This window comes from Telopea speciosissima, chromosome 2 (genome assembly GCF_018873765.1).
Source record: "Telopea speciosissima isolate NSW1024214 ecotype Mountain lineage chromosome 2, Tspe_v1, whole genome shotgun sequence".
NCBI lineage: Eukaryota > Viridiplantae > Streptophyta > Magnoliopsida > Proteales > Proteaceae > Telopea > Telopea speciosissima.
Window position 1 is genome coordinate 16,988,631 of NC_057917.1, and position 26,970 is coordinate 17,015,600.

General features: G+C 37.5%; 1 protein-coding gene across 1 annotated transcript; it reads left to right on the forward strand.

Moving 5' to 3' along the window:
- Positions 1-1,868: 1,868 nt before the first annotated feature.
- Positions 1,869-26,013, forward strand: LOC122650504. Its single transcript, XM_043843914.1, has 3 exons — positions 1,869-2,044; positions 2,285-2,309; positions 25,870-26,013. Exons 1-3 carry the CDS (start codon positions 1,893-1,895, stop codon positions 26,011-26,013), a joined length of 321 nt encoding a protein of 106 aa, XP_043699849.1. The 5' UTR covers positions 1,869-1,892.
- Positions 26,014-26,970: the final 957 nt, after the last annotated feature.

Genomic DNA, 26,970 nt, shown 5'->3' on the forward strand with positions numbered 1-26,970 from the left:
CTCTTTGCATCCAAGAAATTTGGGTGATTTCCGGTGAAGCTTATGACCTATTTTCAGTACCCTATCTGGGTTATCAACCAATTTGTCATGGTTTTTCAATTTGTTTAGATCAAATTTTATTGACCAAATGAGCATGAGACAAAGGCTTGATGATAATGGCTGGATTGAAATGGTGGTCACATGACTACAGGGGAGGAGAGTTAAACATGAAATTACTAAATGGAATGATAATCTATGGCTTGTTCTCCTAGAATGTTTATAGGTAAGATGTCATCTAGGAGTGTGAATACTGGCTGTGAAAAGGTGGGTGAGGTTCTAAAACTTGGAATGTTATTGTCGGAGGAGATCTGGCGGGAGGATTTCAGAGTCAATGGACATCCCAGATAGGCTGTATTATATTTGTTTTAGCAGAGACAATGGTGGTTGTAGATTCTTCAAATGGGCAGTACCCATTGGTGAAACAAGCCAATCTGTGCATGCTAGGGATGCACCAAACAATGAGGGTGAAATAGAGCAGCAAAGAAGTGAAGAGATCGGTAGTCTGAATATTAGATTGAATACTATGGAGAAGACTGTAGCAATAATGAAGATCACAAATCAAGTAGTAATAGTTCTGATTGTATTGTACTATATTTGGAATATAGTGATTTAAGTCTGGGAACTTCAAAGTCATTTTGTTGAAGTCTATTTTGGTTAGTCTTGGGTTGTAATCATGGATGTTTTTTAGTTTTGCGTTGTAATGATGGATGTTAATTATGGTTGAATATTGTAGTGAAGTAGTATCTTGTGAACTGTTGTTTGTTATAAGAATATGGGTAGAATTAAGCATCAATGGTATATGGTCAATACTCTCTTGAGCATACTTCACAATTCGTACCATTTACTTGTAATGAAACACCGAAGGCTAATGGTAATTGACACTGACAAAGGCTAGCAGACCTAAGCCCAAGCCAGATTTCCCCTGTACAGAGCTTTCATAGCTTGGCTTCTCACAGATTTCCTCTCTCTATTTTCTAACTGATAGTTATGGATTTTCAAAAGTCTTAATCAGTAACTGTTGTCCTTATCAGAGGTAGTACTCATACAGCAAGTTAGGTACACTGGTTTTACATTTCTACACTTTATGAATTACAATTTCAATAAAATTTAGAAACCTCTGATCTTACATCTACATCCTAATAGGATAAAACAGATTGATAAGAAGAAACTCAGTCCGTTGAAAAGTCTGTCCTGATCCGGTATGCCGTTTCCCAATTCGGTATGCCGGATCACAGAATATATCCGTTGACCAATGGCTAATTTATAACAGTCATAACACAATTCGGTATGTTGGATCATGATTCGGCATGCTGGATTGTGATTCGGTATGCCGGATCAAGATTCAACACATTCCGTTTACTCTCTGTGAGCAAATCTTGAGATTGTGCTAAGCAGGCCAAAAGAGATTCGGCATGCCGGGTCTGGATTCAGTATGCCGGATCAGCTGTTTTTTAAGATTGTTATATTTCACTTTGGACGAAGGGCATTTTGGTCCTACATATTCCGTGACAATGGCACAGTATCACTACTAACCCCCTCCGTTATGGGTCTGTAATGGTGGACGTCACACAGTCATTAGTATGCAATAGGGGAGGATAGCAGTTGTTTGAATTTTTTTTTGGAGAGGGGGGGAGGAGTAGTAGTAAATATGAAAGTTTTTGGAGTGGTAATTGTAAAAATCCCAAAATGGAAAATGCATCCAATACCGGCGGACCCGATATAAAAATAACAAGAGAGAATGAGGCCTGAAGAGGGGGACGAAGGGAGCGTGTGAAATTGAGTCGCGACTAAAGAAGGGGACAGAGGGTGAGGCAGCGACGCCAAGAGTGTGTGACATTAAGTCGCGACTAAGAATGGGAGAGAGAGAGAGAGATGCCAGGCCCAACATTATATATGGAGCCAGTAGAGCCGCAGTCTCTGAAAAAGCTAAGCTTCAAGTCCCTAAAAAGAGCTCTCGACCTCTTCTCTCCTATCCATGGCCAATATGCGCCCCTGATCCTGAAAGGTATTGTTTACTTTGCTTCTTTTAATTATCTAAATGCATATCGAAATTATAGTTCCAGTCCATAGTTCACCGGATGTTTTCCTTGATTTGATTTTACGGGCTCACTGTCTCGGTCTTGCTCTCAATGTCACCCCCGCCCCGCTTTTTCTATTTCAGCATATTTTAAGTTTCAGTAATTAGTATAATTGAAGTACTGATGTAATATTTACCCTTCTTGACTGGTTTTCTCCTTTGTTCCAGCAAGAAGATACGGATCAGCTACAAGGTTAGTGATATTTTAAACAATTTATTCTGTCATTTGTTTCAAATGTAATTCATGCCAAATAATTTGTTCTGAAAATAATGTATATGATGGATATCCCATGGAAACGAAATGGATTGAAGCAACTGGAGGGAGAAACCAATAAAAACCTAGCATTTTGATCGTTTCCTGAATTTTTATAGATGCAAAGCCTACACATGATCTTAGCCTTTTCACAGCGAGTCCCATAAACATGTACAGTTTTGCATTCCTTTCTATGCAAACTCCTCCAAAATCAACCGGATTTTCTCTAAAACCCTAATCACACACTCAAACCAGTAGAGAGGGGAGAGAGAGAGCACAAATTTTCTGGAGAGGGAGGCTTCGATTTTTTGTGTTGTGCATTGTTATATCTGTTAGGGTTTCACAATGTATCTATATATATATATATTGTGAAACTCTTGCACACAGTGTTGCCTTTCCTATTAGGAATCAACATTCTTTTCCTAACAATCTCCTCCATCCTAATCTGAGATCTTCTCTCATATGAGGATTCAAAAGTTATATCATGAAAAGATTCATGATCCACAGCTTCACACATATGGGTTGAACTTAAAGGAAAGGGTAATTTCATATTGGGATTCCACTCAGCATGCCATGTGTCTTAACTATACTGTATTCTAAATACACGGTTAACCAAGACAGATGTTGCTCAGTAGACGTGACAATCAATACTCAAAGAGAGTAGTAAATGCATGCATAAATCCCCCATCGGACATGTCGCATGATTTACTATAGGGTATCTGTAAAATTCTGTCAAATTCCTAATGAACCAAAAAGTCAGTTTAGAGATTTTATAAACCTGGTTAGACCAAGAAGAAAATATTTTCAACAAGTTTGAGGATGCTAGCTTTATATATGAAAATGCTACTGCATCCAGATTTAAGTCCAATCTAATATAGAAAATCTATCTCTTCGATATTTTACCAAAAGAATGGGCAATGGATTCCATGTTGGGCGTTTCTTTTGAGTACAATCAAACACTGCAAATCCAGTGCATCGATATATAGTCAAAGAGACATCAACCTTTGATACATCAAAACACACAATGCGTAACTGCATCGATAAGTACCCCTCAGGTCTAGGGAATAATTATGAACTACTTAAGAGATTCATTTTCTTTATAAACTGATAATTCACTACATTTGAAATTCTTGAGTGATCCAGTTCAATGTACACAGTATTTGTACTCTCACACTTCTGTCTTAAAATCAACATTCCTAAGTGCACACAATTTGACCACCATATGAACAGAGTGTTCAAATTTGTCCCTAGTGGTGAATAGTCTTAGGTTGACAAGCCTATGGACATATTGAGCTCGAAATATATAATAATGGTAATCAAAATAAATTAAACAATTTAAATTAAATAACCAAGTTTGTACATCTAAGACAATCTCCCATATAAACGTTATGCCCATGTTCTGAACATGTTTATAAAAAACAATAGGTCACAAACCCCTTGTCAAGGGATCAGAAAGATTTTATGCAGAGTCAACCTTAGCTATGGTTACATCATCACGTTGTATAATTTCACGAATCAAGTGATACTTTCGCTCCACATGCTTATTCCTTTGATGAGCTCTAGGTTCTTTTGCTTGTGCTATAGCTCTCATATTGTCACAAAACAACGAAATAGGATGCTTGACAAGCTCAAGGACCACCCTTAGGTCTGTCAAGAATTTCTTGAGCCAGACCCCTTCCTTGGCCATTTTACTAGCTGCTAGGTACTTAGCTTCAGTTGTGAAATCGACTGTTGACTTCTATTGGGCGCTCTTCCAAATTATAGCTCCACCACCTATCATAAAAATCATACCAGATGTGGACTTTTTGTCATCTTTGTCAATTTGAAAATATGAGTCTTTGTAACCCGCAATTGACAACTGATCACAACCATAAACTAGGAAGTAATCTTTAATCCTCCTTGAATACTTGAGGATCCCCTTGATAGGAGTCCAATGTTCTTGTCCTGGATTGGATTGATAACGGTTCATAATCCCTACTGTATGACAAATGTATGGTTTGGTACACATGTCATACATGAGACTCCCTACAACTAAAGCATAAGGGATTTTCTTCATAGCCTCAATGTCCTCAATAGTTTGAGGGCATTATGACTTAAGAGTGATTCTATGTCTGAGAGGAACATTTTCTCTTAGAATCCTACATGTTGAACCTATCCAACACTATGAATATAAGTGGATTGTGATAAGTCTAACATCCTATTCTTGTGATCTCTTACAAGTTTTATCCTTAGGATGTTATTGGCTTCACAAAGATCTTTCATTGAGAATATCTCGAATTAACACATTGTTACAGATGAAAGTAACCCCACATTATTCCCAATGAGCAAAATGTAATCCACATAGAGGACAAGAAAGCAGACGGTACTCCCACTGATTATCTTATAAACGCATTGCTCATCTATGTTTTGTTCAAACTTAAATTTTTTGACAATTTGATCAAAATGGATGTTCTAGCTCCGGAAAACTTGATTGAGTCCATAAATGGATCTTAATAGTCTGCAGACTTTGTTTATTCCCCTGGGGAAAGAAAACCTTCTGACAGATGCATGTATATGACCTCATCTAAATATCCATTAAGGAAAGCGGTCTGTACATCCATTTACCATATCTAATAATCATAGTGTTCAAAAATCGATATTAAAGTCTTGATGGATTTAATCATCAACACTATGGAGGTCTCATCATAGTTTATACCCTCTTTCTGAGTGTGTCCCTTCACCACCAGTCTTACATTGAAATGTTCCACACTACCATCCACGCCTTTCTTCCTTTTGAAGATCCACTTGCATCCTATGGGCTTAACGCCTTGAGGTGGATCCTCTAAAGTTCAGACATGGTTAGAATGCATGAAATCAATCTCAGTACGCATAGCTTCCAACCATTTGACAGAATCAACATTCTTTAGAGCCTCATAGTAAGTATAGGGATCTATGTTTGAAGAGTTAGACACCATGTGGAACTCTTCCACTGTCTAATCTTCTGTAGTAAGAGTCAAACGAGTTGGAGGCCTAATGGTCCTCCCACTACGTTGAGGCTTTTAGGGTTGTTCCTTAAGTGGGTATGTCAACAAGAGGTACGACAGGTGCAAAAGGTTCTTGATCATTATACACCTCTTTTATGACCACTGGATGAAATCATTTTATCTTCAAGAAATTTCGCATGTTTACTCACTATAACCTTTTGATCAACAGGGCCATAGAAATAAAAACTAATAATAGTTTTAGGGTATCTTAGAAAGTAGCATCTATATGTATGAGATTTTCACTTGTTTGTTTACTACTTTCGAATATGTGCAATACAACCCCACACCCTAATATGTTGTAGACTGGGCTTGTGCCCATAACATAACTCAAATGGTGTTTTGGGTACAGACTTTGTTGGAACCTTGTTCAGGATTTAGATGGTGGTCTCCAAGGCAAAACCCCAAAACGATAAAGGTAGTTCTGAGTAGCTAACAATGGATCGAACCAAATCTAATAGTGTTCGGTTTAGTCTCTTTGAACGCCATTTTGTTGAGGTGTTCTTAGGGCAGTCAACTGAAATATAATCCTATCTTCCTTCAAATAGTCCCCGAATTCATTTGATAAGTACTCTCCTCGATTTGATCCAAGGCACTTGATACAGTCACCCAATTGCTTCTCAACCTCAGCTCGGAATCCTTTAAACTTTTCAAACGTTTTCGATTTACGGAGAATTTGGTATATGTATCCATATTGAGAGTAATCATCAGTGAAGGTTACACAATATTCGTATCCATTTCTTGCTTGAACGTTGATGGGTCCACATACATCCGAATGTATTAATTCCAAAAAATTTTTGGCTCTTTTGCCCAAGGTTTAAAGTATCGGTATCAGGTATTGTATCGGTCGGGCAATTTTAAGAGACGTATCGTATTGGAGATACATATCGAATGGTGTATAAATGCATGAAAAATGGTCAAAATACATATAGAAATACACTTTTGGACACAAAAAACAATATAAACAAGCAATATATAATATATATCATGTATAAATACTAAAATAGAGAATAATTATAACAAAAAAAAGTGCCTTAAATTGAAATTGCTATAAAGATGATGTTTCTTATATGTTGTAATCGTCTATAGCCATGAAGAGTATTGGATGATGCAAAGGATGATGTTGTAGCAATCCTTGATTCATGTTTTAGTCCAAAAGTGTGAAAAATCAAGATTAAATGCAAGATTTTAGTCTCGTGGTTGAGAGTTTTTCTTCTTTTTTCTGTTAGAATAGGAGTTGTATCGAGTCTATGAGTGAATACAACTTTTTTTTGGAATGTATCAAGGGTATCGGTGCGTATCGGTATGTATCAAGCCGTATTGGTTGATGTGTATCAAAACATATTAATATGTAATTATGTATTAAAGCACCCACAGAACCCTTTACTGGACGTATCGATACATCGATATCTGTCGTATCTATAGAAGAACTCGTCTCGAGTACAGGTTTCGATCAACCAAAATAACAAGTTGGGTTGGGGTAAAAAAAATTTCCCAACTCAATGGGTGATTTCGTTGGGTTTTAGACCTATTTTGGGGCTGAAACTTGGTACTCAGCCTATTTTAGGTCATTTAAACATAATGACACTATCAGATTTTGCAAAAACAAAGTCCAAATAGGAGTTTCACTTCGAACCCTAGGTTGGTAGGAGACGATGTACTACAATACCCTATTCTACACATAATTTAGTAATAGAAAGCAATCAAAACATTCAATTAATGTAAAACAACTTAAATAAGCATTAGAAATGTTAGTGTACAATACATTAATCTGTTTAACATACTACATCTATGATCTATCATCCCATAAAATGTAATGCATTCACTCATTTAGAACGATGCGGTCCACATATTCTTCCTATGTTATAATGTTGCTGTAGTGTTGCACATAGTTTGCCACAGTACTCATATAAGTGTTGTCATCAATATAATCCAAGTCCCCTAACTTAGGCTATAGAAGAGTCGGTTGCCATGAGGCTTGAGATCCACTGCTACTGTCATATTGAGACATGTATGGGTGTGACTGGTTTGGGACTGGAAATATGTCCACAAAACCTGACCTAGTGCTTTGATTGTCGAACTCAAGTGTTGACTGCCCAAACTGACCATAGCTACTATATTTGGAACCGGTGCTCTCCTGGCCATAATCATAGTCATGTTGAGGTTGAAATCTAGGTGCAAAATGAGGCAGCGGTACCTCATAAGGAAAAAAAAAGGGTTGAAATTTGGGTCAGGTCGAGATCTCGACTCAACCGAGATTTCGCTTGAGATGGTGTACTTTTTTGAACTAGCCTAGCATCTTATCTTGACCACTTCAAAAAGCAAGAAACTCGTCGAGATCTCGCGAGTTCTTTTTCCCTGATTGTATCGTATTGTATCATCCCGTATCAGCTGATACATATCAACACAATCCATGACAGTCCATTTAAAAAAGAAAGACGTTTTGGTGTGTATCGTATCTGTACCTGCCGATATCGATACGTATCGACCAACATGATACGATACTTATTGATACTTTAAACCATGCTTTTGCCCTTGTTAGGAAAGGGCTTCTTGGTCATTTTTTCTTATAGATACGATTCACAGGTTGGATAAGGTTCTACCTCTAGACTATCTAAAGGTCCGTCCTTTACCAATTTAATGTATCTTTTCTACTCCAATATGACCTAACCTAAGGTATCAAAGGTAGTATAATTATCTTGAGCTGATTTTGTTTTCAAATGCATATTAGAGATTTTATTTGCTTCAAAACCAGGTTTTAAGATATTCAATCCGTTATCTAAGAAGCCAGTAGTAATAAAAAAACCATTGGACCGAATAGGTAACTTAGTTCCAAATCGAAAAGTATATCCATCCATAACTAGCTTTGAAACGGAACAATATTTCTCATAAAAGTAGGAACATAAAAATAATCTCTCAAAACTAACTATTTTATGAAAGTACAAACTAAGATTTCTAATGGCCTTTGCAGAGGCCTCAGCTCCGGTACCCATCCTGAGAGTCTAAGACAAACCACATCCTTACTAGCTTGAACCCCTACCTTATTTTGCAAATATGAGTGGTAGAACCAGAGTCCACCAACCACGAATTAGATGGTTCTTTTGACAAATTAGAATCATAAAGGACAAAGGTTTCAGAAATACATTCTTCCGGCGGCTTCTTCAAAGATACTAGGTAAGCAAGACAATTCCTCTTCCAATGTTTGTCCTTTTTGCAATAAAAATGAGGCCCCTTTTCAGGTTTCTTGCCCTTCTGAACTTTTTGGTTAACCACCTTAAGGGTCTTACCCTTATTGGTCTTCTTCTTTTGCCCTTAGGCTTAGAGGAAAGAAGTTGCTTTTCTGTCGTTAAGACCTCCACCTTCTGTTTCTTTAATGTTATCTCTACCTCTTGCAATATGTGGCCAAACTCTAGAAGTTCTACGTAGATTTTGTTCATATTGTAATTCACATAAAAAAATTCGTAGATATCCTAAGGGAGAGAATAGAGTATAAACTCTGTCTCATAATTTAGCTTAAAAGAAATAGCTAGGGTTTCCGTTCCTGGAATAAATTCCTCAATTTCATGACATGGTCAATCCCTGGAGTCATCCTAGTGCTATAGAGGAGAGTGACTAGCTGATGATGAGCATGGCTATTCTATCTACCATATATCTCTTCCAACTCCTCCATCATGTCTTTGACTAAGGTCAGATTCTTAACATAATCAGTAATGGTCTTATTAACAAAACTCAAAACTAGGAGTTTGGTGTTAAAGTTATTTTGATGAAACAACTCATAGGCTGCTTTCAAGTTTCATAGAGTTCTGGCTCATCTTGTTCAATGTCAGACATTAGACCTTCCGCGGTTAGGAGTAACTTAATGTTCATCCTCCAGTCAACATAACTAATGCCGGTCAAAATGTGGTTTTTATTGAGGGTAGGGTAGTTGATTTGGGTTGACATGATAGTATATTTACATGATGTACAAAACAATAACTTAGCGTGACCTAAAACCATTGAAAGGAAGGGGCAAATCCTAAATCCATTGTTACCCATACCCTAATCTTCCCTCTATTCTTTGAGGTGTGTATTGGAACAAATCAATTCTTATGTACATGACTTAGCCGAACGGAGTTCATCACATACATGTTTGCTCAGTTGACTTTTCTGTCAATCACGAAGACTTCCAATAAATTTAGGCCACTTGAGTGTCATACCCATTCCTATCAGCTGACACACAGTCAAGCCAATTGTATATCCTTTGTCTCGGAATGAATTATGACATTGTGGATTTGATGTCCACTATTGTAATACATCTCCCATTAATCATATCCTGTACCTATAACATAGGAGATGATTGTAGTCCATTCCTTTAAACTATTGTAGCATTATCCTATCGGCATCTGCAAGAGTAGGTCAATAGGACCTCTACATCCACCGACTAAGGGAGGTCATGGGAATCCCACCAGTTAGGGTTTCCCACATCATACTTGCTTTAATAAGAGAGAAGCAAGAACGCATACATATATCACCATTATATGGCCATTCATATATCCATCCATCACATGAAAAATAAAAGAACTAGTGGTTATAGGATTGCATCTATAATCAATAGGAGTTTGCATCTAATGCAAATTCACTTTGATTGCAAGATGGGCGGGAGTAACATAGCCCTAATTGTCATTCGCTCACAACATTAATTATGCGATAATGTGAATGCAAATAAATTACATCCACTATAAATATTACAGGGAAATAATTTAAAATAAAAGGTCTTGATCACTTGAAGAAAGCAACCAACTCCTTCAATCTTCTCTTGATCATTACCATTGAAAAGACTTTGATCCACGATCATGATCTCATTATGATCAAAATAAAATTAAAAGCTAATTCTATTAATTACAACCTCTTTAAATAAATAAAACTCTGAAAACCAACCCACTACTTGGGCTGCCTGAGGGGAATTACAACATTTGCAAAAAAAGAGAGGGATGAGAGAGAAAGAAGGGAGAAAAAACCTACATATATCACCACATGCATACCATGCCATTCACATAATGCATCTCATGATTACAATTTTGTATCCCATAACCATAGTCATCATAATGTACATGATCCTCACAATTTAACTTCAATATATGTGAAAAGTAACAGTTACAAAAACACATGTGCATAAACTAACTTTTAGTATATGTTTAATAATGACATCTCATGTCAAGACACAATACACATCTTATGTACATCTAAAAAATAGAGCATGGTGTATTTGGATTTATAAAATCCCAAAGTACCAAAAATAATGTTTCTGTCACTAAGTAGACCATCTTTTTAACATCAATGTATAATACATGTGGTAAAACATAGGTTCATTTTAATTTTAACATAAATAGAATTTTTAGAGCTCCAATTTAATATCCTTTTAGGCTTATGTATAAAAAAACACTTCTTAAATACCAAGCCCATAAAATTAAGAATGTGGGTGAAGAGAGGATCCCTTCACTCATCTTCTCCAATGGTCATCTCCTTCTTTCAAACAACAAAACCCTTTTTTTTTTGTTTGGTTTGAATAAGTGCCGCCATGAAGGGCAACACACACCACAAGGGCACGACCACAGGCAGGCACGGCCAATAGCCGCATGCATCATGGGAACTGCAACAAAGGGAGATCGTGCCATCTTTTTAGCATCTATGTTTATGTCACTAAGTAAACCAGCGACAGGCAGCCTGATTCTTGGCCCATAACGAACCTGTATGGTTCATCGACAGGCTAGACCCGGGTCGACCCGATTCTTCAAACCCATTTGATTGTAACTTGCATAAACCGTTTCTTGTTTATAGAAATTTTCAGGAAACTGTTATGATGCTTAATGGTTTTTTTGTGAAAGTAATTTTAAGAATTAATCTTCAGAAATTATTTTAGGGGATTATTTCTATTTCCCATGTGATCTATTAAATAAATTTTAACCATTATTGATTTTATTATTTACGTACTTAAGGGCATGCTTGTTTTACTGATAAGTACACTTTTAAGAAGTTTTTTGGATAATTCCATTAAGGAATAAAAGTGTATTCACCATGTCATTGAAATTATCCTATGCAGGATTAAGAGAACTTCCACATGATGAGGTTATGGAATGTAGCACCCGCATATTCGAGTTAAAGATATAGGTGTTGGCCTTCATGGGTTGTTGTGTGATAATGGCAAATCATGTATAATATACACTTTACAAAGGATAAAATAGACTCCATAAACATAAATGATACAATGGAAGACTAAGGCTATCTTTGGTATCATTTTTCCTTTTTATTTTTGCCTATTTAACATAAGTCATTAACGAAAATCATTTTTTATCAAAACATAAAAACGGTTTGGTAACCAATAGACATAAAATGGTTTTTTTCAAGAAATGGGTTTGGTATCCCTATGTGCAAAATGGTTTTTTGGAAAAATGGGTTAAGAGATGTTCCCTTCACCCACCTTCCTTATAAATCTGTCAGCTCTCCTTCCTTAAAATCATGAAGATCTTCAAATAAAATCAACAACGATAGAATGATCTACAAATCGAATCGTAGCTAAAAAATATCAAGATCAAGCATACAACAAACTCTTAATTTATTTAAAACCATCAGAGAGATCGAGAGAGAGAAAATAATATATAGGTCACACAATCGTCGGGGAGATCGGCCAGAGCTGTTGCTCAAGTAATATAAGTTTCTCTGTTTATCAAATAGATGAATGATAAAAGAAGTTGAGAATGAGTAGGAATATAGAAAGTAATTGGAGAGAGATTATTTTGGGGAACTTCCCTTTTTTATTTGATTTGGGAATTGAGTATGAATAAGGAAAGTTGTTACGTACTGCTATCCTCAGTTTTAGCAGTAAAGAATAGAGGGGGAGAAGAAAATAAGTAATCCTCTAGATTGAAGAATTTAGTCTCCTCCCCGCCAACAACATCTCCGGCCATTCTGCCCGAAGATTGTGTGACCTATATTTTCAAGTTCCTACACTCCCCTGAAGGAGAAGGAGGAGAAGCAGAAGAAATGTGGGTGGAGTCGCATGAAGAAGAAGTGAGGGGACGGGTGGAGTACAGAAAAAATAAGATGTTGGGGAAGTGGCGGATGGTGTTGCAGCAGGAGGAAGAAGAAGAAGAATACAAAAAAAGGAGGGTCGATCTTCTAATTAAATGAGAAATGGCATTCCTATCCTTTGATTTTTAGACTTAAGTGCATGTGCTCATTGAAGTCCCCGCAAAAATGACGAAACGTTATTTTTTGCCAAAACACATAAATGTATCAAGACCTATTTTTGGTTTTTTTCAATCTTTTTTAAATTGAAACAGGCTCCATAAACGATACCAAACACAACCAAAAACGTTTTTGAAGGAAAAAATAAAAAATAAATACTATACCAAAGATGGCCTAAAACATTATGAACCATCTACATATATTGGCTTTGGAGGCCCCAACATCTATTGGATCTAACATCACATAATCGAAATCAACTCATCATTGGCAGCACTACGAATATTTGCTCAAGAGATGATACAACCATCTTCATTTGAGGAGACACCACCAGAGTTCAAATCAAATAGGAAATATAGTCCGTTCTTTGCGAATTGCATTGGAGCAATAGATAGAACACATGTAAGCACATTACTTTCACTTGACAAAGAAGTACTATATAGATCCGGTAGAGAGAATGAAGTTACCAAAATGTATGTAGTACATGTTCATCTGACATGTGTTTCACCTTCCTTACACATGACAATCGAATATTATGGGAAGCCATGAACACTCCTCGTTTTAAATTTCCCCATCTGCCACTGGGTGACGTTTTATATGATAATTGTACAGAAAACTATCAATTTTTTTATGACTTGACACTTTAAAGTATAACTTTATATGTTTAATTTTGTAGGAAATACTATCTTGTTGATTCTAGATACACACATACGGCTGAGTATATGGCACCTTTCAAGAATATTTGATATCATCAACATGATTTTTGGTGTAGAAGACCAAAAGGAGTAGAGTTGTTTAATTTTACACATTCATCGCTAATTAATAACTGTTATTGAGAGAGCATTTGGCGTCTTGAAGATGTGTTTTCCCATTCTAAAGATGATGTCTCGGTATAGTTTCAAGACACAAGTTTGGTTTAACCAAAAAAAGACACAAATTTTTTGTGGTGATTGCTTGTGTAACCATACACAACTTTATTAGAAAGCAAGCGGCATCAAATTGACTTTTTGAAAAAGCGGAGAGGGGAGAGTTCGATGATGAAGACAGTAGTGATAATTATGATGATGAGGTTGGAACATTGCTCGGATGTGGTGGGTGGCACATAACAACAGCGATGAGAAACATATTGTAAAGAAATTGCAGATCAAATCGAGAAAGCATAATGTGATTGAGGATGAACACAATGTCTATTGTGTTTTTTATTTTCATGTAACTTTTTTGTATATTTTATTAAAAACTATCAAGTATTTGAACAAAAAATTTTACAGCAAATTACATGCACCCCTGGTGTTTGAAACAATAACAAAACACACCTTGTAGTTTCAACTTTTACATGGATCACCGTTGGACGATTGTGGGGCCTACAAAAAAAAACCTTTCCGTTAAGTTGAAACCGTTAGGTGTAGTTAAACATTTTAAAATGGTCATATTACCCTTCAAAATTTGTTATTGACCATTTTACCCTTATGAGACATAACCCATAACCCAAATCCATCTCCCCCAAGACCAACGCTCCATTGTCATCTTCCTCCATCTATCTCTTTCTTCTCCGGTGAACTGCAAAGAAAGAAATCATCGTCGTGGATCTACTAGTGAGGGAGCTCCACTCTGCTGCTGCTATAACTTCTACCAAAGTCCCTCAACTCTATTTTTCCCTTTTTGTTTTTAGAAAAAGAGCTACCAAGCTAGAATGAGAGCAAATAAAATACAGAAGTTAAAAACTAAAAAAGAAATTTAGAAAAAAAAAACAAGTTTTTGTATGAGAGAGAGAGAGTACGCACGTGAGGGCGAGTATGTGAGTTGTTTCCATGTTATTTGATCCTCCAACGGAAGCTTTTCCATTTCCTGGTTGCACTTGGGGGAATCTCATTCCTCATGTTTAGGGATGAGGTGAAAAGGAAGCCATTTTCTTCTGAATTTTGGTTGATTTGGTGAGAATTTCAATTCGTCGTCTCTTTTTTCCTCTTTTGGGGAGAGATTTCTGATAATTAGAAAGCTTTCCCCATTGTCGAGGCTTTTTTTTTTTTTTTTTTGCCTTTTGTTTTTGATCTGCTATGTGATTTTCTGTTGTGCTTTTCAACAAAAAAGAAGACCTTTCTACTACTATTGATTTGATTTGCGATTCTACAACTGTATCAGGGAGTGAGGACAAAAGGTTGCAGAGATGGTGAGAGGGAAGACTCAAATGAAATGAATCAAGAACGCTACCAGCAGACAAGTAACCTTCTCCAACTACCCTGCTGCTACTATACAGGGGTGAGCGGTTCCAGGGATGTGTGTTCAGTTGGATTCAAAGGTGTAGGTCTTTGAAATTCGAGAAAGAGGGGCGATGGAGAAACTAATCTTCACCGGATGGTGGTTGGGCAAGGGGAGGTCCACCAGAGATGGTTTGGTCTTCTGCAACTTTGCCGGAGATGGTGTGTATCAAAACCCTACAAATCAATTTAGGGATTTTTTGGTTTGGCGAAGGAGATGTAAATAAGGGTAAAATAGTACTTCATTTTAGTCACTGATGTAAAAAGGGTAAAACTATCTTTTATCTTTCAAAACTAACACCTCACTCACATCGCCAACCATCTGGGGGAAACACGTAAAAATTGAAAACTATGGGGGTGGTCTGTTATTGTTTCAAACATCAGAGGGTGCAAGTAATTTGCTCAAATTTTTATCATGTATTGTATGCCATTTAACATGGATATTTTATTATTTTTTCTCTCCTCCCTTGACCGTGCAAACCCTCAATGGATGATACCATTTCCCATTGGAGGTGTGGAGAACTCTCTCCCCCTAAAAAAATCCAATGTGAATCTCTTACTAGAAATTGAATTACCAAATGAATTTCTAATTCTTGAAATACTTCAGAATTTAGATTGATGCAATAAAAATAATTTCAATTTGTTGACAAAAAATTCATTTGTTGACTATTTCATGAAATCAATTCAAAATTGAAATAAACACTATATCAAATCAGGCCTATTTCTAATAGCTACCGGTTTTTATTTTCAGTAAAAAAGATTGTTTTCATTACTCATTTTCTTTAAATAGATCATAAACAAGAATAAAAACGAGCAATTATCTGCTCCCTCTTTCATCGATCTAGTTACCTCCTTGCGTGGTTCCCCTTTTCTGGATAAGGCTTCTTTAGTTAATTTTTTTTTTCCAATTTTTATTATCACTTGTTATTTCATTTGGATTGTAAGAAACAAAGTACTTATGTGCAATGCTCCGGCTGACCCTCAGATGGTCATTAACAATGTTTCAAGCGATTATCGGATATGGATATCACCCCACCCGAACAGCAACAATCTAGCTCCTCCCCTTTAAGATTTAATCTATCTTTGCCACCTATTAATTCCAATATATCTGGTTTGCTGGTCGCAGGAAATTTTGAACTAGATCTTAATTTAGCCCGGTGGACTTATTATGGTTTGATAGATGGTTAGAGTGTTCTAATAGATGCAGGTAGATGCGCTACAAAGGATGTGAAGGAAGCGAAACTTGTTGCTTTGTGGGAAGGGTGGCATAGAACAAGACAAGTAGGAATACAGATTAGAGATATATGGCTTCGCAATATTATACTTTTTAACTTTCTAACCTTTCAATCCCCATCCCCTATATCTTGGAACATATTACCCCTCTTTCTTAACTTGGCTGAGGTGACTGAACACTTTCATAATTTAACTTTCCACATGTATAGGAACAGTAGTTAGGACATCCCACAGTTGTAATTTCTCATTTGGGTTTGGGTATGCACCCAATATTTCTCGTACCCCCCTAAGGCTCTGAAAAGTCCACATACCACCCCTGCAAATTCCACGTACCACCCCTACTTTACCCCCCCAATTCCAGATAAGTCCAAACCGTTAAGTTTAGCTGTTAAGTGCTAAAAAGTTGACCATTTTACCCTTTCTTCTATGTTTATATATTTGAAAAGACCTAATTGCCCTAACCTATTTATTCATAATATGAAAAGACCTTTTTGCCCTAACCTAATTTGACAAGACCTTTTTACCCCCACTATTTGTTCTTAAGAACCTAACCCAATCTAATTACCAAAGTGCCCTTGCTAGGGCATAATTACCAAAATACCCTCATCTTCCCCAAAATCCATCTTCCATTTCTGAAACTTCTCTCAAAATCCAACACAAACTGGTTTTTGTTCTCTGATTGGAATGACTGGAATCTCTATCTTACCAAACCGGACCTCTCCCCGGTGGAGGGGAAGGTCAGAAGCAGAGCTCAGAACTCAGAAGTGAATTATAAGGTTCAAGACTTTTCTTTTTTCTCAAGTTATTAAGTTCAGAAGATGGAGGAAATCATGGTGAACTATGAGATTAGCACTTGTGGCTTTGTGTAGGCTCTTGTCATGGAACCCTACTCAGCTGATTCATAGGGTTTCGTTCGTTCCTTCTTTCACTTCAGCTCTCTTCTTTTCTTCTCTACTTTTTTTTTACTATTTCTTTTGCCTGAAAAATGAGCATGGGTACTCGGGAGTTGATTGTTGGAAATTTGGAACCGGCGGGGAAGAGGAAAGGTGGCGTCAGGACGAAACAGGCAAAAATAGGATCGTGCCGTGGGAGTTAGACCAGAATCTGTCCGTCAGAGTATTCATAGATTCCGGCACTGAAGTTCTTTAGTTGTTGTTGTTCTTAACTTTACTATGCTCAGTTCACTTTTTGAGATTTCTTCGCTGGAGGTGATGGGGTTCTTGTTAAAAGAAGCTCCGAAGTGTCTCTGCTGCGAGAATCAGTGGTCGTACGCTGTTTTCTGGAAAATTGGTTGCCGGAATCCAACGTGAGTCTGCTGCATTTAGTTTCTCTTTTGTAATTTCTTCTGTGTTTTTTGCTTTTGGTTGGTGGACTGTGCACTTTCCGTTTTTTTACTTTCAGCACTTTGTGTATTGGAGAAGCGACTATGTTTCTGCTTGTTTGTTTTTCACTTTTTCTGCTGAGATAGATTCATATCTATTGTCCCCTTGCTATTTCCCTTGCTCTTTAATCATTACTATTTTTCCCTACTATTTTTTCTTTGAAACATTGATGCCTTTTTCTTTTTTAGGAATGTTATATTTTTGTTCTGCTTTGTCTTTGAGAACCTATTAGCCTGATGGGTATGATACTATGGCCACTGAAATAACTGAGAGGTTATCTATTGATTTGGATTTTTTAGTAACTGAGTGCCATTAGTGATGTATCTTTCATGCTTGATTCTTCTTCTTGTCATTATCTATTTCAAATCTCTATCGATAATGCAGTCTATACAGATGGATTTTGGGGAAGATGAGGGTATTTTGGTAATTATGCCCTAGCAAGGGCATTTTGATAATTAGATTGGATTAGGTTCTTAAGAACAAATAGTGGGAGTAAAAGGGTCTTATCAAATTAGGTTAGGGCAAAAAGGTCTTTTGATATTATGAACAAATAGGTCAATGCAATTAAGTCTTTCAAATTTATAAACATAGAAGAAAGGGTAAAATGGTCAAGTTTTTAGCACTTAATGGCTAAACTTAACGGTTTGGACTTATCTGGAATTAGGGGGGTAAAGTAGGGGTGGTACGTGAAATTTGCAGGGGTGGTACATGGGGGGTACGAGGAGTATTGGGTGCATTATAGGGGGTACATGTACTTTACCCTTTGTGTTTAATATACATTTTTTTCTAATTTCATTAAAAAAAAAAAAAAACGATACCAAAGAGAGTTAGAATTCAATCCAAACGCAGAGCTTAAAAAAAAGAAAAATACATCCAATACCGGCATACCCGATATAAAAATAACGAGAGAGAATGAGGCCTGAAGAGGGGGACGTAGGTAGGGGTGTCAATTCCAAACCCGCACCGGTAGAACCAACTTGTCCCGACCGATGAAAACCCAAAACCGACACGACCGAATATAAATGTGCCGGGCTTGAGACCGGCCCGATTGATATTCGGTCGTTCCCAGTCCGTGGTATGAGACCGACCGAAACATATTTCCTCTTGATACATATATATTATATAATGATATATTATAGGGTTTTTTACAATTACCATCCCAAAATCTTTCGTATTTACTATTACCCCCCCAACAAAACTTTGAAAGAACTATTACCCTCCCCTGTTGCATACTAATAACCAACTGGCCCCCACCGTTACAGACCCGTAACGGAGGGGGTTAGTCGTGAGAGTGTGCCGTTGTCACGGATTTTTCAGGACCAAAATACCCTTATGTCAAAACGAAATAAACTTCAAAGGTTTATTTTCTTCACTTCCTCTTCACTTCACCTGCACTTCATCGTCTTCACTTCCTCTTCACTTCACCTGTTGCAGCAAACCAGAAGAAGAACTTCGTCGGCGGCGCTAGAGCACCCATCCCCGAACTTCGTCGACGGCGCTAGAGCACCCATCCCCGAACTTCGTCGACGGCGCTAGAGTACCATCACCAAACCGGAGAGCTTCTATTTGTCTAACCCAAATTCACTGGAGGTGTGTTTCTCCACATTAATACAACCCCACTTGAAGAAGAACTTCGTCTCAACCTCCGAGTGGCCACGATTTCTTCCACCATATAAAAGGATAGAGAGGTGCCACCGTTAAAGGAAGAAGAAGAACATCGCAGATCTACTTTAGATTTTGACCAACAATATCAGGTGCATCTTAAGAACAATAGCTAATTAGTCTAACATCATGAACTAAAAGCATAGCTACAGAATAAGGTATTAAAAATCAAAGCATATCAAACAAGAAAGCAAAGCTAATCAAGCAGAAAATGCGAATATAAGAACATTACAAAAGCAAAATATGATCTCAAAAGGAGTATCCACTTAAAATAGCCCCAAAATTACATAGATAAGAAAGATCTAAATAAAAATTCAGTAGATCAGGGGTACACAAAATCAAAAAGTGTCCCTGCTAGTTTCATCATGTACTACTGTAAAACCTAATTCAACCAAGGAAAAAAAAAGAGGAATCCGCATCGACCTCAAAACCCTAGCTTAGTACGGCGCCAGTGCCTGCGTTTCGCGTTATACCTGAAACAAAGTGAAAGCAGAGATTGTTTGAGAAAATCCGTAGATAAAAGGGAAAATTAGTTAGATATTCAAAGCGGCATAGATTATAAGAAAGAACGAAGGCTGAGACGAAGTTCTTCTTCCTCCGATTTGCTACAACAGGTGAAGTGAAGAGGAAGTGAAGGTATCCCCTTGAAGAAGGGTTTATTTCACCACTAAGGGCATTTTGGTCCTAGAAAATCCGTGACAACGACACAGTTTCACTACTAACCCCTTCCGTTACGGGTCTGTAATGGTGGGGGTCAGTTAGTGATTAGTATACAACAGGGGAGGGTAACAGTTGTTTGAAAGTTTTTAGGGGGTAATAGTAAATAGTAAAATTTTTGGGATGATAATTGTAGAAAACCCTATATTATATGTTAAAAATGAGCAATAGTCCAGACCCATCTCATTTAAATTTAATGCAATAAGGCCAAAAGGGCACAACCCTTAAATCCCATAATATTGCATCCCTCTGGCCCCACCACCACATCTCGATTTGCTTTTTTTTATTTTATTTTAAACAATCCCTAACACTCCCCACTACAGCTGTGTCTCCATTCTATTGAAAATGACCCTCTCTGTGTCTCTCTCCCTCTCTCTCCTGTCTCCCTCCTGTCTCCCTCCCCTTCCAACTTCTCAAAGACGAAACTCTAAAAGCTCCCTGATGCAGATTTAAGACGGAATCGACTGTGTAGTGTGCAACGAGCCATATTTAACACCATTGTTGGTTATAGCCTCCCCCAGTCTGCCATCACCTTCGTATGCATAGCGTGAGAGAAAGATAGGGCAATATGGTTTCTTTTGAAACCTTGGTTTCTCATCTCATGTCTTCTACTCTTCCAGCAATTAATGGTGATTTCAAGCCAAGTTCTTGAACTTTTGCATATACTTCCGGTGTCCTCAAAGTATCCTTACCCTTGCCGATGCTGGCTTGCTTGCTTCCGTCTTCTCTCTGATTTTGCAATTCCTTTTGTGCAACTCTTTGTTTTAGCAAGCGAGATGTTCTCCCGTAAATTGGCGACGATTTGAAGAGTTTGATTTTGGCTTGCATCGATTATGGCCCGATGACCGACCGACCGATTGCTATTGTGTCCATGCCTAACCTTTCAAGGCCCAATGACATAAAAGGTCGGGAACGGTGCTAAGATTAAAAATGGTGGTGCCCGTTTAAGCCTGACCGTCACCGACCATCACCGACCGGTTGACACCATAGTTAGTGTTTTAATGAAAAACATCCCGTATGCCGTATAAGTCGTCAGATACGGGAAAAAACATGGATTTTAAGGTCTGACGTATTATACACGAATAAAACATGTATTATACACATATAATACGTTTAATTATATATACAAAAAAAAAAAAAAAAAGATAAAATCAATCTTAAACGTTAAACCAATCTAATACTAACCGTTGGATTCTATCTTAAATGTTACCAAACTAGCAAACCCTCGTCTCTTCTCTTCTCCAGTGGAAAACCAACCAATGACCAAACTCAGCGGCTGATTCTCCTTCATTCTTCTCTGTCTCTTCTTCCGGCGAGGCGGCGACTGTGCTTCTTGCGTTCTTCAGGCCGGTGATTGCAATGGCAGTTTCCTTAAGGTATTTTTTGAAACCCTTTCCTCTCCATTCTTCTCCATCTCTTTGCTGTCGGCTTTAGTTTTTAACGGTTTTCCAATTCTAACGATTGGTTGCTGCTTGCATTTTCTTCAACGATTGAACTAAAGCCCCACCGTCGGGACTCAAACCTGTTGGTTACTGCCTACATTTTCTTCAACCAACCTGAAATCTGGAAGGCTGAAACTACTTCGTTAAGTTTCCCGATTGGTCACTTGAGGATCCCTCCCTCACCATCTTTCTCTTGCGGCCATTACATTCCTGTCAGAATCTCTTTCATTTCATTCAATTGTGCATGTAATTTATCTCTGGTTCTCTAAGATGGGGAATGTGGTCTGTGAATCAGAATTTCTTTTTATTCGTTTTTCCTCCCTCTTCTTGACTTTCATAAATATAAAAATCTCTTCTCTTTTTTTTTTTTTTTTTTTGCAGTGTAGATCAGCTGCTCCTCTCTGCTGCTACTACTCTAACAAGCTTGGTTCTCTCGGTTGCTAATACAAGAAGCTATAGCCGAAACCCCCTTGTATATCTTCTCTTTTCAGCTCTTGTGTTGCTTGTGACAGTTTAATAGATTAGAAAATTGTTTATTATGATATTTTGTACAATTTTTATCTATGGTTTTTGAATTGAAATCTTGTCTTGTGTTTTTTGTTTAACATTTTTCTCTTGTATACAAAAGCCTATGTATATAATCTTAAGCAATATTCATTAAGATTGTAATGTGGTAGTCTATCTAATTCCTTTCAATCATCCCTTTTGATTGGTTAGTTTGGGTTCTACAATAAAGATTGTAATGAATCTAGGCTTGTTAACCAATCAAACTATATATTTAGGCACACCAGTAAATGCTATTATTATGTTTATTAGGTGTACAAGTCTGTTGCATAGTGAATATATGCCCGCATTTTTGCTCCCGGATTTTTACAGAGCAACCATATTATACACGTATTAAACACGTACCGCATTATTGTCGTACCATTTTATTGCGCTGGATTTTTTGAAAAGTATTATTGCCTTACAGTCCATTTGACTACCGTACGTATCCGTTCCCATATTGTTGCCGTTCCCGAACTTACTAACTATGGTTGACACTCCTAGACACAGGGAGCGTGTGAAATTGAGTTGCGACTAAAGAGGGGGGAGAGGGTTTGGAGGGCGATGCAAGGAGTGAGTGAAAGCAAGTCGCGACTAAGAGTGGGAGAGAGAGAGAGATGCCAGGCCCAACATTAGATATGGAGCCAGTAGAGCCGCAGTCTCTCAAGAAGCTAAGTTTCAAGTCCCTTAAAAGAGCTCTCGACCTCTTCTCTCCTATCCATGGCCAATATGCGCCCTTTGATCTTGAAAGGTATTGTTTCCTTAGCTTCTTTTAATTATCTAAATGCATATCGAAGTCATAGTTCTGGTCCATAGTTCACCGGATGTTTTCCTTGATTTGATTTTACGGGCTTGCTGTCTCGGTCTTGCTCTCAGCGTCACCCCTCGCCCCCCATTTTCTGTTTCAGCATATTTTAAGTTTAAGTATTTAGTATAATTGAAGTACTGATGTAATAGTTACCCTTCTTGACTGGTATTCTCCTTTGTTCCAGCAAGAAGATACGGATCAGCTACAGGGTCAGTGATATTTTAAACAATTTATTCTGTCATTTGTTTCAAATTTAATTCATGCCAAATAACTTGTTCTGAAAATAATGTATATGATGGAGATCCCATGGAAACGAAATGGATCGAAGCCACTAGAGGGAGAAACCAATGAAAACCTAGCGTTTTGATCGTTTCCTGAAATTTCATAGATGCAAAGCCTACACATGATCTTAGCCTTTTCACAGTGAGTCCCATGAACATGTACAGTTTTGCATTCCTTTCTATGCAAACTCCTCCACGATCAACTGGATTTTCTCTAAAACCCTAATCACACACTCAAACCAGTAGAGGGGAGAGAGAGAGCACAAATTTTCTAGAGGGAGGCTACGATTTTTTGTGTTGTGCATTGTTATATCTGTTAGGGTTTCACAATGTGTATATATATATATATATATATATATATATATATATATATATATATGTATTCTTTTCCTAACAATCTCCTCCATCCTAATATGAGATCTTCTCTTATATGAGGATTCAAAAACTATATCATGAAAAGAATTCATGATCCACAGCTTCGCACATATGGGTTGAACTTAAAGGAAAGAGTAGGATCCTATTGGGATTCCACTCAACATGCCATGTGTCTTAACTATACTGTATTCTAAATACATGGTTAACCAAGACAGGTGTTGCTCAGTAGACGTGACAATCAATACTCAAAAAGAGTAGTAAATGCATGCATAAATCCCCCATTGGACATATTGCATGATTTACTATAAGGTATGTGTAAAATACTGTCAAATTCCTAATGAACCGAAAAGTCATTTCAGAGATTTTATCAACCTAGTTGGACCAAGATGAAAATATTTTCAACAAGTTCGAGACAATAGATGCCAGCTTTATATGTATAAATGCTACCAGATCCGGATTTAAGTCCAATCTAATATAGAAAATCTCTCTCTTTGATATTTTTCCAAAAGAATGGGCAATGGATTCCATGTTGGGCATTTCTTTTGAGTACAATCAAACACTGTGAATCCAGTGCATCGATATATAGTCAACGAGACATCAACCTTTGGTACATCAAAACACACAATGCGTAACTACATCGATAAGGACCCCTCAGGTCTAGGGACTAATCATGAACTACTTAAGAGGTTCATTTTCTTTATAAACTGATAATATACTACATTTGAAATTCTCGAGTGATCTAGTTCAATGTACACACTATTTGTATGCTCACACTTGTGTCTTGAAATCAACATTCCTAAGTGCACACAGTATGACCACTATATGGACAAAGTGTTAAAATTTGTCCCTAGAGGTGAATAGTCTTAGGTTGACAAGCCTATGGACACATTAAGCTCGAAATATATAATAACGCTAATCAAAATAAATTAAACAATTTAAATTAAATAACCAAGTTTGTACATCTAAGACAATCTCCCATATAAACCTTATGTCTATGTTCTGAACATGTTTATAAAAAACAATAGGCGACAAACCCCTTGTCAAGGGATCAAAAAGATTCTATACAGAGTCAACCTTAGCTACGGTTACATCATCCTATGCAGAGTCAACCTTAGCTATGGTTACATCATCATGTTGTATAATTTCACGAATCAAGTAATACTTCCACTCCACATGCTTATTCCTTTGATGAGCTCTAGGTTCCTTTACTTGTCTATAGCTCTCATGTTGTCATAAAACAACGAAACGGGATGCTCGATGAGCTTAAAGACCAGCCCTAGGTTTGTCAAGAATTTCTTGAGCCAAACCCCTTCCTTGGCCACTTTACTAGCTGCTAGGTACTTAGCTTTAGTTGTGGAATCGACAATTGACTTCTGTTGGGCGCTCTTCCAAATTATAGCTCCACCATCCATCATAAAAATCATACCAGATGCATCATGGGATCCGCAACAAAGGGAGATCGTGCCATCTTTTTAGCATCTATGTTTATGACACTAAGTAAACCATCTTTTTAACATCAATATATGATACATGTGGTAAAACATAGGTTCACTTTAATTTTGACATAAACAGAATTTTTAGAGCTCCAATTTAAGATCCTTATAGGCTTATGCATAAAGAACACTTTTTAAATACCTACCTCATAAAATTAAGAATGCGGGTGAAAAGAGGATCCCTTCACTCATCTTCTCGTCATCTCTTTCCTTCAAACAACAAAACCCTAAATTTTTTTTTTGGTTTGAATAAGTGCTGCCTTGAAGGGCAACACACACCACAAGGGCACGACCACAGGCCGCACGTGCCATGGCAGGCGTGGCCAAGGGCCGCATGCATCATGGGAATCATGGCAGAGGGAGATCGTGCCCCATAGGGGTGTGGCCAGCAGCTGTGTGCGCCATAGGGAGGTGCAAGTAGATGGCGGCATGCGAAGCCGTACCGGCCTCTAAGGGAGAGAAGACTAAGTCGCCGGCCGGTGACCAACGACAACTTTGAGAGAGATGACCAGCAACGACATTAGAGAGGAAGGTCGGAGAAAGAGAGAGAATGGGAGAGGAGTGACGTTTGCAGTATTAGAGGGTTCAAGGACAAGCTTGAGGACAAGCATGGATGCCAGACGTGCCATGAGTCCCAAATCTTTTTTATTTCTTGCGATTCTTCAGAAAGTGTTTTGTGAACAAAGAAGCAACTTTTTTCTGTTTCTTTTCTACTCCATACTCTAGGAGAGTAGAAAAATGATATGGACATTCAAACGTGTTTCCACCCTTTTTCCACTCATGCAGAACAAAAAAACACTAGAAACACTTGCTGGAGTGTTGCCAAACGGAGCCTAAGTTGCCAAATATGATTGCGGTATTTGATTTCTCAATTTACTTATGCAGTTTGAATTCCTGACGACAGAAAGTCGTCCTGGAAAAAAAATCTCTAGTACTGTATAATTTATTACAACTCTTTTGGGGGTTGCAGGTAGTAATAGCTCTATCATACTTTTTCTTTTTTCAAATTGTTTCTTTTTAATGACAACAGCATTATGCCTTCTGACTATATGTATGGTTCAATGAAAGATGCATGCTGAATATGGAGCAATCAGAAACTTGCCAACCCAGTTGGCTAGTCAAGTTAGTTCAACTCGACAAGATCAAGCTTCTGGAACTTCTGAAATATTGGCCCTTCCAGGTACTGGCTCTTCTCTCTTTGTGTATGTATGAGTATGGGTAATTGGTAATGATAGATTGTGTTGATATCGAAGAGACTAAGGGCAAACCCCGTAAGAGAATGGCTGGCAACAATATGGGACATCCTCCCTCGCCCCCCCTCCTGGTGGGCTGTCATTGCCTATTTGCGTCTTCTTTTACAATCGCTTATTTACACCTGTGAAAGTTCTAATGATGAAGATGCAATTATGAGTTCCTATAACAATCATCTTTGGTTTGAACTTATTATATATACATGTTCATTAACTTAAATGAATTTAATAAATATAAAATGTCAACTGTATATATTTTCTTTTACTGTCTTTGTTTCACATATCACGACCTGTTTTCAAGAATTACTACCTTCTCTTTAATCTTTACCATTTTTTGTATGGAACTAGAAAGGAGAATAATGTAATTCTAGATTGGTAGGAGACCAACTTGAACCAATAACCAGGATCTACTATGGATTGGGAAAATCGGCTAGGTCAAATTATGTGAAATTAGGGTTAGGGTTTGATGGGACCTAGGGTTAGATGTTAGGGTTAAGTTAGGAGAGTGTGGATTATATGGGAGAGCAGAGATGCTGAAAGTTATAGTTAAATCAGACGACTAAATCTGAAATTATTGAGGAATCCTAGTAGAAATAGGATTGAGGGGTAAAAGGGTAATCTCAGACAATCGGCTGGGTGGATGGTAATGAAATTTGAATCAAGTCTCTTTTAGGGTTGAGGAAGATTCGATCAAAATTTCAGCAGGTTCTAATGGTTAGATTTGGCTGAGCAGAATTCCCACGAAAATCACCTTGCATGTGACCTTCTAGAAGAGAAGAAGAATAATTGCGATGAACCACACTCCTTTCATTTGTTCATTTAGTTATTTCAGGATATCAAGATATATTGTCTTCTCTTGTTAATATTAATTGATTTGCATGTTCTTATTCTAAAAAGCAGTTTCTGCTTGTCATAATAT

Excerpts from the sequence above, each read along its gene's own strand:
- LOC122650504 (XM_043843914.1), top strand. The coding sequence starts at position 1,893 with ATGGGAGAGAGAGAGAGAGATGCCAGGCCCAACATTATATATGGAGCC. Across the intron at positions 2,045-2,284 it reads TGCGCCCCTGATCCTGAAAG|CAAGAAGATACGGATCAGCT; the intron begins GTATTGTTTACT and ends CCTTTGTTCCAG. Across the intron at positions 2,310-25,869 it reads AGATACGGATCAGCTACAAG|ATGCATGCTGAATATGGAGC; the intron begins GTTAGTGATATT and ends GTTCAATGAAAG.